This window comes from Peromyscus eremicus, chromosome 5 (genome assembly GCF_949786415.1).
Source record: "Peromyscus eremicus chromosome 5, PerEre_H2_v1, whole genome shotgun sequence".
NCBI lineage: Eukaryota > Metazoa > Chordata > Mammalia > Rodentia > Cricetidae > Peromyscus > Peromyscus eremicus.
The window spans coordinates 26,814,009-26,826,510 of NC_081420.1; the positions used below are offsets into that span (position 1 = coordinate 26,814,009).

The window sequence follows — 12,502 nt, forward strand, 5'->3', positions numbered from 1 at the left end:
TCATATGAAGAATCTAGATTTTTTTTTAAAGCATGAAGTTGAAGGGAGACTTTTTGGGAAGAAGAAGGTGACCAGCAGGCAAGGGAAGGATGGCAAGAGAGGTAATGTGGGCTGTGACCAAAGGACATTACATGTATGTACAAATATGGCATAACAAAGCCTGTTATTTTACATAATTAATAAGGATTGTAAAATGGAGAAAAATAAAGAAAATTGAATGTTTGAGTGAGTCATCCTAGACCAAAACCTGAGTAACTGTCATACTAGCATCGAGCCCTGGTTGTCTTAGAAGATGTTCTGCCAAATTTTCATAGTTTGGGGGATTGTCCTGGGTAAACTTTCCACAAATGGCCACACATTCTCTGAACTTCTACCCTCCTGGTCTCAGATGTGGCTGCAAATGAAGCCTCCTGTGCCTATTTTAGCACAGAGGTTCCTCTTCTTCGAGCCTGACAGGGACTTTCCTTGGGGGTCTTTCTAGCATGTCTACAAGGAAGCACAAGCCTTTGCAGTGTTTCCTGACTCTAGACCTTTAGAATCCCTCCTGACCTGCCCAGGAAATTTGAGTTCTTTCCAGAAGCAAGGTTCACTTGGAATTGCCCTCACTTTGGAAAGCTGTTGCTCCACAGGACACACGCCTGCCTCCTGCTGACAGAGAGCAGCCAGTGGTCACAGCTATTAACCTCAGCTCTAATTGGAGGAAGTTTTATAATGAGGAGAAGAGTGTGATTGTAATTAGTAATGTTCCATCTTTTCCTCAGTAGGTATTGCCCAGTCAAAGCAATAGTCTCTCCTCCTGTCTCCGGTGAGTTGCTGAGGAGTAACCACACTGTAAAACTTCAGCAAAAAAAGAAAAATGCCTGAGGAGATGGCAGCAGAAATGTTGTACCATGGCTGATGAGCTGTGTTGTCATCTAACTTGTTTCACAGGTCCGAGGTGCTGCTATGGTTGGCTCTGATATGGTTGTGACTGTTGAGTTCACTAATCCTTTAAAAGAAACACTGAAAAATGTCTGGATTCACTTGGATGGTCCTGGAGTGACAATACCCAAGAGGAAGATGTTCCAGTAAGTACCAGGACAATGAGGGAAGCAGTGGAGAGATAATGGAAAGTCATCTCTCTGTCTGTCTGTCTGTCTATCTATCTATCATCTATCAATAAATCAACCTATCATCTATCTATCATCTATCTATTATCTAGCAATAAATCAATCTATCATCTATCTATCTATCTCTCCTATCTCTCTATCTCTTATCTTATATCTAATCCCAGTGAAACTATCTGACAAGTTGCTCCTCCTTATGGACTATTTCTGTGGGATATGGTGGAAGCAGGGTTGTTCACTTCTACTATCAAATCCTTTATACCACCTTACTGTGGTATAGTACAGGAATATGGGACTTCAAGAGGTAGACTTGTTTGCTCCCATGATACATATGAAAAGAGAGTCAAAATTCTGATCTAAGGTGGCTCATCCCAGAATTCAAGTTTAGATTATTTTGCCACACTACTTCATCAGGAATCAGTCAATGTTAATTGAATATCTTCAGTCTGTTAGATATGACGGGGAAAGATGTCCCTTTTCATACGTCTTGTTTTCCGACTCCATCCTCCAGATTTTACCAACGGTCACTGCCTAGAACTGTTGGCCTCCATTGCTGCTCTTTTAGTTGAGCCTGAAGAGGTCTTGATTTAGTTCTGTCTTTGGGACAAAGACTAGTTTAGCCTAAGTAGTAATGTGAATAGAATTCTGCCTCTTCTATGCCCAGCACCACCAGGCTTCACCCAGCAGGTCTCTCTCTGTCACCTCTCTTAACAGATTGATGCTCACACAGCAGTTTATGCCATGACCAGGTAGCTCTAACTGCAGAAACAACACACCCTTTCTATGTTCCCATCTTACCAGTGATCCTAATTTCTTGACTGGCACAAGATAAGGCCCATTTCTCTTCATCTGGTGGCTTGAAAATGTTTACAGAGAACTTTCTCCTCTTCCTTGAGTCTTCCCTACCAGGGACCAAATACCTGACCTTACTTCATCTTTCCCACTTCTAATGTGATGCTAGCTCCCTCCCTCTCTTTATACTCCAATTTGTCAGTGTTCCTCTTAAAGTGTGACATCCAGAATGGATCCCAATCTTTGAGGTTTATTACTTTCATTTCTTCCACAAATAAGTCCCTGTCAACATCAATCAATCTAGCACATTTCTTGGGGGTGACCTTCTAAGGCATAGAAAAGGAAGTAGGGGACTCTGGAAACTGCCTTATGACCCTATGTGCTGGGAATTTTCCCAATGCCCTTGGTAGGTCAGGCCTCTCTGTGAGCTGTAGTACCAGCACCAGGCCTCACTCAGCCCTTCTGAAGCACCTTTATAGCTCAGAAAAGCACTCTCCACATTTCTTTTCAACTACAGGGCTTACACCTTCTGCATCCCATCATTGCAGAGTAGCCTTATTGCAAATACAATACACAACACAGAAACTTATTTGAGTGTTTTTTTAAAAATGCAAACACAAGCCATAACAACCTCCCTATGCTAATAAGAAAGTTGCAAGGAAAAAAAAATTAAATTAGAAATCAACGCCAGCTCAAGGAAGAGGTCAATAGCAATAGCCCTGCTTCTATCAGAAATGAGAGTCTCCCTCACCCGTTCTCACACCTTCCCACTCCAATTAGATGCAGGAATTGCTCAGGCAAAGTAAAACACGTTCTCTGAATAGTCGCCTGCTCTATCCAATCTTTCCTACTTTGTAACACAAGCTTTCTCTGGGATGCCAGAAAGTCCTGCTATATATGCATTTTTACTGTCCAGGGAATTCTACCTTGATTTAGGCCAGCACATATGCTATGGTTTGTATAAGTGACCCATAACATTCCACATGAAAAAGTCTTAAGGGGGGATAGACAGATGAGAGGGAGAGAAAGAGAGAGAGAGAGAGAGAGAGAGAGAGAGAGAGAGAGAGAGAGAGAGAGAGGAGTTCTTGTTCTGATACATGTCCCCACCATGGATATATCACTTTCACTTGAGGCTCAAAATCTTGGAGCTACACAACCTAGGACTTAACCTTCTGAGCTGTGAGCAGAAGGTTTTTAAGTTCATGAATAGCTTATGTCAGGCACTTCATTGTAGTGATTGAAATCTAACTAATACAGCATGTAAAGGAACGCTATGTCCCATAAAAAAGATGAATCTACATAGTACAATGACCTACCATAAGGGAGACATAGAGGTCAAAGCTCACAAAGTCTAGGAATGTTTTGTTACTGTCTGGTATTGGGGTATGAAGAGTTGGGTAAATCAAGGAAAGGGGGCATGAAGGCAGTTCCCATAAGGAAGACATCCTCCCCACACCTTGGTTTAAAGTATGATGAAACATGTACAACTAATACCTAAGTTTATGGCAGATGGGCCCAGGGACAGGCAGCTAGGACTTCTGTGTTCATCAGCTGATGATGCTACTGTAGACATTCTAGTGACTGGGAAGTTACACAACAGACCTTTATTGCTCAGTGTTCTGAAGCCAGGGTAGTCCAAGGTCAAGGGCCAGCTAATTGGGTGTCTATTGAGGACCCTTCTCGACTGGCGTATAGTTGTCTCCTCACCAGGTTTTCTCATGGTAGAGTGAGAAGGTAGGTAGGCACTCTGTACCTCTCTTCTAAGTCCTCAAATCTTATCCAAAGGCCCTTGTCTCACAACCTTGTCTAATTAATTTACAAAAGCTTTGTCTGTAAACATCATCACATTGGGGTCAGATTTCAACAGATGTATTTTGGGAAAAACAAAATATTCAATCCATAGTAGTCCTCAATCTCTTTTGGAAACTCAGGCCTAGAGTATTAATCTCTCCAAGCAAGGGAAGATTTCTTCCTCAGAGTCAGAAGTTGGGGCATGCAGAGGGTGGGGAGGCATGGCATCAGAAGAATTTGTTCTTAGGACTTGGCTTGAAAACTTTCTGTTTCCTCCTGCCTTAGGCATACACACTTTCAACCAAGACCAGAGGTAAGCAGCACCCACTTCCATAGGGCCGGATAACTAAAAATATCTACTGTGCTTGATGTCACTCCTACATCTAACCTAGGAGTACCAAATTCATGTAGCTACTTGAACCTCCTTATAATTCCATAAGCCCTTTCCAAGGCTATAGGGCTCTGGGATCTTAATAGTCAAGGAATTATCTTTGTCCATCCCCCAGATATTTGTCTGCTTCATATCTAGTACAGAGAAGCTTTTGACCCTGAAGTAGAGGACCTAAGGTAGGAACTAGTAAACAGGGAATCAGAACCAGGAATACAGAAAGCAGTGCTCTATCATCGTCCCCACTCAGCACAAACCAACATTACTGTGGCGTGGTTTACTTTCTAGCATCCGGCTCTCAGCCCAGCTCCCTCTCACCTCTCTCAGCCGTTCAGAGATCCTGCTTCAGGTGACCCTTATCTTTTAAATTTCTGTATTTGATACTTCCAGAATATTAACTAATAATTCTTTTAGATACGTTTCTGTCTTTGAAAACATGATCAGGTTCAACGAATTAATTCAAGAGGAAAAAAACATCCCCAATGTGGCGATCTGACTTTGTACTTAAATCCTCAGAAGTGAAAAGCTAGCCAGCAGAGGAACCACAGGTGCTTGCAGCTCATTGTGATGGTAACTGCATTTGCCTGGGTGTGCTTGGGATGATAAATGGTCAGGACAATCCTGATGGCTCAGCACATTCCGCAGCATCATTTTTCACAACATTCTCACCCAGGAAATAGGTTTATTCCAACATTATTCCACTGACTGAAACGGACAAATGATTTTTCTCCTTTCTGTTAGGCATTTATCTATAAGCAAAATGCCCCACATGGGAATTTTCATATCCGGGTATCTTCATCGGTACACCTATTATACAGATGGTTTTGATAATAGGAGCAAAAGAAGAAACAAGGCTGGAGATTTTGTTGGTGTGGGAGGTAATTTCCTGCATTACACCAGTCCATGATAGAGCCTGAAGGAGGGGAACTTTTTTTACAAAAAGGTAGGAGGTTGATTATATGGGAAACCACTGATGAGAGAAAGAGTGGATCCAGGGAGCAACCGCAGAGCTGTTTTGAAATAAATATCATAAATAAACCCACATTCACATTGAATTAATCACTGCACATTAAGGACTGAGCACTGTCAGGTGCAACATGCAGGCAACAGGAACTATCCTAAACAAACAGGGCTGCAGCAGATCAAGCAGCAGCCGCAAAGATGGAGGTGACATTAGTGATAGTAACAATGGTAAGTTTCTAACATCTCTTGTCATAATGTTGAGGGCAGAGCAACTATTAACTTCCCTACCTGCTTCTTGCCCTGTTTGATACTTAACACTCGTCACCTTTCGTAAGCAAGCAATAGTGAAGTCAGTGTTTTTCAAACTTTGTATCATGAAGTCAATTTGAAAACAATACTTACATGGAGATTATGCATTTCACACACTTTGGTTTCTGTTAAACTGGCTGAACTAAGGTGGAGAGCCACAGCTACAAAGAACCAAAATAAGGGGAAACATTAACTTCTACGAAATCATTTTGGACATTCTAATTATCACTGTGAATGCAAGACCTGGAGTGGTTCTTCCCTCTCACCGGCCTTGTACAGGGGAGGAAGGGGGCTCCGTCTTCTGTGCTTGGGGCTGTGTTAAGTGCCTCTTCTCATCACTATGTCAAAACACCTGACAGAAGAAGAACTTATGGGGCTCACGGCAGCAGAGGTGGTACTGCATCATGGAGGAAAAGGCATGGCATCTTGGCTCAGTGGCTGTATTCAGGGAGCTCGTAGTGAGTGCTTCCAAAGCTGTGAGATCAGAAAGTAGAGAAGCAGGGACAGGCTGTCACTTTCAGAAATGCCACGCCTGGTGACCCTTCTCTATGAGCTGCCCCTCCCCCATGGAATGGCTCCACAGCAGCTGGGGACTTTGAGCCTGTAGTGAACATTTCACATTCAAATTGTAACAAGAGCTCATTCCCTTCTTGACCCAGAGCAAGTGGTACAACGGGCATCTGGAATGCACATCATTTTGCTGACTTTAGGTGATAATTTGGGGTTTTAACTTTACACCAGAGAGGTCATTTAAAGACATATGTTTCCATATTTCTCCCTTCCTTTGACCCCTGTCTAAAAGGACTCTGGAATCCCAAAGGCAAATGGAAACTCATATGACTGCAGCCTTTAGTCACTGTCTTTGGCAGTGACCCTTCCTGGCTACCCCTTCCATAGATACCCAAGTCCTAAACTAAGCATTGCCACAGTGCCTTTGTCTCCAGGTTGTTCCAAGTGTCCAGGAGAAAGGGCCTGTCTCTGGCCCTTGAGACCTCTCTTGGCAGTCAGCAGCACTGACTACAGAACTTCTTGATGCCTTGGGTTCTTCTTTGCTGGGAACAAACACTGTTTTCTGGTCCCCCAACACATCTCTGCTCTTGAGAAACAGTCCATCATCCTTTCTTCATTCCAGTTTTCCCACAACCCAAGCTCCTCATCCTGGGCACTGACGAACAGTGATGTTCTTGACTGGCTCAGCCAGTCTGAGATAGGCCTCTGGGTGTCTGACACCATTTCAGTACCTCATGCAAAAATCAAATCCTGATAAGAACATCTTCCTCTAACTGGGTATAGTGGCACATGCTCATAATCTCATCTCTCAGGAGGTAGGTGGGTCTCTGTGAGTTCAAGGTCAGCCTGGTCTACAGAGTTAGTTCCAAGACTACACACACACACACACACACACACACACACACACACACACACCCCACTTTCCTCAGCACAGAACTGGGCCCTACTGATTCCCTCTCCCCTCACTCATCCCCATCTCTACATTTCCTTATCCTAGATAAGTGCCCTTCAAGGAGAAGTGAGGTGCCCTGCTCTTCCATGTGGTCATATAAGCATTCATTTATACACAACCATGCTCATATGGTGCTGACCCAAGCAGCCCTTCCGGCTCACACACCTGGGGAAGAGGGCTTGGCGCAGAATTCAGCCAACTCACTAAGGCCATCAGAACTGCTTATGGCAGTTAGCAGATTTACTCATCCATATTAAATGACCCACCAGTCATGTGGTGCTGTCCCCTTCACTTTCTGCTTAGCCCTAAGTCAGATTAAAGCTCAAGGAATGTCCTTGCCTCAAGGTCACCATCACATGATAACCTGGTAAAAATTCCATCACACTGTGAATTTATCTGGTAAAGACTATAGACAAAAGAGCAACTGAGCCACTCTTTCGCTGTCATATAACCAAGTAGAAGATCTGGTGCAGCTAAAATGTCAACTGATATTTTCTGAATCTTACACTCCATGCCCAGTGATGCTTGTTAAAACATAAGCTGTTTGCTAAGATCACTTCATGTAAATCTCACAATGGTTCTATGGGGTAAGTACTATGTGAGTCCCACTTCACAGACAAGACAGAAGCTGAACAATTTCCTAAGGCAGCTTGTAGAGAAGGGTCACCAGGAGTGGCACTTCTGAGAGTGACAGCCTGTCCCTGCTTTTCCGCTTTCTGATCTCACAGCAATCAAGTGAAAGAGTCAGGTCTGGGACCCAAGAGTCCCAACTCCAAGGTTCAAGGAGCTTGCGATCACAAAGCAGTTTTGTATCGCCTAGACACCAGGAGCTGCAGATTGCTTAGATAGCAGTGTCTGAGTTTTTAAGTGATTAAATTAATTCCAATTTGCTTTTCTCTCTATAGCTCCAACTGACAGGCAGCCATAACCATGAAATAAACCCCACACACAATAGTGTTTATTTTGGAACCCTGCTATGGCCAAAATTGTTTTCCTTGATATTCTTATATAATCAAAATTTCCATTTTTCTTAATACCTAAGCACCTAAAACTACTAAGAATTTATAGCATCTTTGGGGCTCCAAACCCACAGAAGCAACACTGGCATGCCAGAGAGCCATTTGGAGCAAGTCTGCCCTGGGCAGTCTGTGTTGTGCCGCCTGCAGATGGAAACAGCCAGTTCTGCTCTTCTCTTTTGACAGTTCCCCATTTTGCTTCCAGATGTTCAGGTTTCTGAAAAATTCAGCCTAACCTGCAAGCAAGAATCTAGAAAGAATCCACAACTGTCTCCACCTCCTATTCTCTTATCTGGGCAATTTGGTTCTGTGACACTGGTGATTCTGTAGGTCCCTTAGGACTTCTTTTCTCATCTATAAAATAAGATATTGGATTAAGTCATTTCTGACATGCTGTTCCTCCATAAGCTGACAAATAGAACAGTGTGTGTGTGTGTGTGTGTGTGTGTGTGTGTGTGTGTGTGCATTTTTGTATGCACGTTCCTGTGTGTGTGTTTACATGCACTTGCATGTAAAGACCTGAGGTTGACATCACACATTTGTCTCAATAACTCTCCAGCTTATATACTGATGAAGGGTTTCTCACTGAACCCAGAGCTCACTCTTCTGGATAGTCGGGGCAGCCAGCCTATTCTAGAGATTCTCTGTCTCAACTCCTGTGTACTGGTATTGCCACACCCGCAGTAGTTAGTTAGTTAGTTAGTTAGTTAGTTAGTTAGTTAGTTAGTAAGTTAGTCTCTTTGTCTGTCTGTTTTGTTTGTTTGATTGATTGATTGTTTTGAAATGGGTTCTGGAGATCCACATTCTGGTCTTCATGCTTTCGTGGCAAGCACTTTACTCACATAGGCATCTTCTGAGCCTTCTGTTGCTTAGTCTCCCTTCTACTCTCCCTGAAAAAGACTGTCCTGGTTTCCAGGCAACCCAATATTTGTCATCCAAAAAGGTCAGAAAGCCCAAGCCAGGAGTTCTCCTTGTATAACTCTTGCAGGAAGCTCTTCATACTGAACCAATCAAAGTCATCTGCCTTCTTGGAGAAATAAAAAGTAAGCATAATGGTCATAAAAGACATCTATTATAGACTGTAATATGAACTGCAATGTTCAGTTATAGACCAGAGAATGGAAGGCATACATTGGTCAGACCTCATCTCTGCCCATTTGCTAATTATACAATCTTGGAAAAGTGACCTCTTGGTTTAACTGTTAAGTATCTACCTAAGGCATTGCATACATGTGAACTTGCATACGTTATCTCCTTCCAGGTTTATATGGAAGGATGTATGAGAAGCACCCTAGAGAAGCTTAAGTATCTTCCAGCCCTCACTAATACCAGTCATCCCCAGGAGTAGGTTTGTCCATGAGACTTGGGAAAGTCTCTGAGCATAGACTAGAGAGGAAAGGCTACTCAATTGTGAGGATAGATTAGGGATTTGGCAGAAAGAAAACAACAGAAAGACACATTGGTAGAGGGAACCCAAGATGGTGGTTAAATTATAAACATGGGTTACAGAGAATGATGGTACCCTGTTTCAGGTGATGTTCAGATATTGGGGGCCAAGGAGCAAGATTCATTCTATGAAGGCTAGTGAGAGCTAATTAAAAGTGTCAGTTCCTCAGCAAGGGCTGCTGAAGGTCCAGGTAGGACTTTAATCTCAGGAGAGAACTGCTGAAACAAAATGAGATAAGACAGATCATTCCCACGGACAAGGCCATGGGGGAGGCATTGGGGCCAAACTGGAGTTCATAGCTAGGGATGCTTAGCCAAGTTCTCACATCCTCTGGGAGACCAGCAAGTGCATCCAGGTGGAAGAAGCCATGCTTGGTAGGACTGTTGGTGGCCAGCTTTGCACAGTCTCACAAGAGTGCCTCAGTTGGGCCATGACTTGCCAAATCAACCAACTAGGTTGAAGGACCTAATGCATGGTCCTGTGGCCATCATTAGCTGAGAGAGAGAAGGGACAAGTGGCTCAGGCTTGAGTTCTCATAGTTTCTGGTTAAGATGGGAAGCTGGGTCACCAACCTTTCCTGTGCTTTTCATATTTTCAGTGAAATCCAGCCCAATACCACGGTGCAGTGGGAAGAAGTCTGTCGGCCTTGGGTCTCAGGCCCTCGGAAGCTGATTGCCAGCATGACCAGTGACTCCCTGAGACATGTGTATGGAGAGCTGGATCTGCAGATTCAAAGACGACCAAGGATGTAAATGCCCAGGAGGCTCAGATGGACCTGGGCACATGACCTATTGCAGTCTTGGCTATGGAAATTCTAATACAAAACAAATAGCTAGCTCTTGCTTTGCTTTGGGTATGAAGACTGAGACAGATCCCAGCATTGGGACACTATGTATTTCCTAGACATGCTTTTCCAAAGCCAGGCCATTGGACAAGGGAGTTAGTTTGAATTTCTCCACCCTCCAAAGGATCTGAGCATTAGCTTTAATTAAGCTATAATTAAGCCTTCATAGCTCATAAGAGTAAAAGTCATCATTTATCATTGCAAATGGCTACAGCTCCACATATCATAAGGCTTCCCTTGAGTAGGGGGGATGTGCCCAATACCTGGCCTCAATTAAGACTTCTGATTCCCCACTCAGTCTTTTGGGGGTTACATACTCTCTCAAAGGAGTGTATGATTGGATCCTTACAATTCTAAGCCCCATTCTTGGAATTAGGTTGTACCCTCTGTGTTAAAATATTTTTTCCAGGAATTAAGCACGACATCATTTTTCTTCTTGGCAAAGCCAGAGAAAAGTCTTTCATCTTGCACCTGCAGCCAAGGAACTGCCTGCCAAATTTCACAGATTACCTTGTGAGGAGATGTGGCCCCACATTAACAAATTGCATTTGTGGGGGAACTTAATCACCTAGGAGGAGATAAGGAAGCAGGTGCAGTGCTCAGATCTATTAAATAATGTAGTTTATGGTTCATTTTATAGGTGTCACACTGTGACCTGATCAGCAAGAATGAATAACCCTTACTTTAACCCTTTCTGGGGTAGAGAACTAGGAAATAAGGACACCAATTGGGGATTGGAGAAATGAGGAATTAGTGTCCTCACTTAGTGATTATACTCCACTTGTCTCTCTGAGAGTATCTTTTTCACACAATGACACAGGCCTAGGTTTTTTTGGGTTTTGTTTCAAGACAAAAAAAGGCTTAAGAAACTAGATTTAATGGTTAGACACATGGAATATCAAACAGATTCTCATCCTTTTTCTTCAAATTTCCTATATCAAGCCCTTGCCTGAACCTTTGGGTATTGAGAGGTAACATAGACTCAGCCTTGCAAATGGCCAGTGATACTGTTGACCCAAGGGAAGAGGACACCAGAATCCTTTGTTTTATGTGTCAAGGCTCTAAGATACAAGATTACCAGTGTCTATTTGTAAGGCAGATTTATAGTTAGAATTTCCCATTGAAATGCCTTGGGCATGCTTTCGGTCAGCTGACTGTGATTCTTAGCCAAAAAAAAGAAAGAAAGAAAGAAAGAAAGAAAGAAAGAAAGAAAGAAAGAAAGAAAGAAAGAAAGAAAGAAAGAAGAGAGAGAGAGAGAGAAAGGGAGGGAGGAAGGAAGGAAGGGAGAAGGAAGGAAGGAAGAAGAAAAATAAGAAAAATAAGAAATATGTGATAGGAAGTAAGTTAGGGGAGAAAGCATAACAGAATGCTCTAGTCTGTAGCTGTGCTCTGGTTTACTTCTAAACCTTTGAGAGGTTCCTGAGCCCTCAGTACTAACCCCTGAGGGTCCCCTTTCTATAAGCATAACTCCATGAAGTCATCTCCCAGCATTAGCATCTAATTCCAAATGAAATGCATTTTGCTAGACTTTAAACCAGCTTAACTTAGTATGTTGTTATTAATGAGAGTGTAATAGATGCCTATAATAAAGTTAATCTGATTACATGTGCACAGAAGTAAATGGTGTTAATTTTCAACACTACATATGGCTAAATTCTCAACTGCCTAGAAAACTCTTCTCCCTCTGCAGCGAACATCCCACCCTGAAGAGGAGGACATGCATTTGCCCTTTAGGTAAAATGACTAATAGTTATTGATGCTGCCATTAGCATTCCTCGCCTTCTCTCTGCATTTTGTTAACCATTTTCACTGAAGAAGGAAGTGTACATGCTTAGCTTAAAAATCAGCTTCTAGAAGTTGAAATTTCTCCATAGATATCTGCTTATGAACAATTTCACAAAACATCATGATGTGTGGGCAGACAGGCAGCATGGACACCTGTCAAGATAAGCACCTATTCTGGTGTTAGAACAGGGATGGAAAACGTATAAGAAAGTTTGTTCAGGAGCACCTATGGTCATAGCTAATGTCTCCAAACAAGTGCAGCTCAGACAGAGCCTTAGCATCCTTCTCCATCTCCAGCAGCAGCTGCTATCTGATTTAGAGTTGGCACTCGAGGTGAAGCCTATCCATCACACCTATCTTAGAACCAGCTCATGCCTGTTGACAGCTTGGATTCTATAATGCACAATAATACTATTAAAGTATGGATCTTGTCTCTCAAAGGTCAATGTAGTCAACACTTAGTCCTCTTCATGGCCCTATTAGGAGACGATAGAATCTTTTGAAGGTGAGGTCCAATGACAGGTCTTCCTGTCATCAGAGGAAATGCTGGTACTCCAGCCTCTAATTCAGTCTTTGACTTCCTAGTCATAAGATGAGTG

General features: G+C 42.9%; 1 protein-coding gene across 1 annotated transcript in view; it reads left to right on the top strand.

Moving 5' to 3' along the window:
- F13a1 (coagulation factor XIII A chain) overlaps window positions 1–11,356 on the top strand; it is a 166,804-nt gene extending 155,448 nt beyond the window's left edge. The window contains exons 14-15 of the mRNA XM_059262307.1: window positions 931–1,067; window positions 9,873–11,356. Of these exons, the coding sequence (XP_059118290.1) occupies window positions 931–1,067; window positions 9,873–10,026 (291 nt within the window). The 3' untranslated portion in view covers window positions 10,027–11,356. The remainder of the gene's footprint in view (window positions 1–930; window positions 1,068–9,872) is intronic.
- Window positions 11,357–12,502: the final 1,146 nt, after the last annotated feature.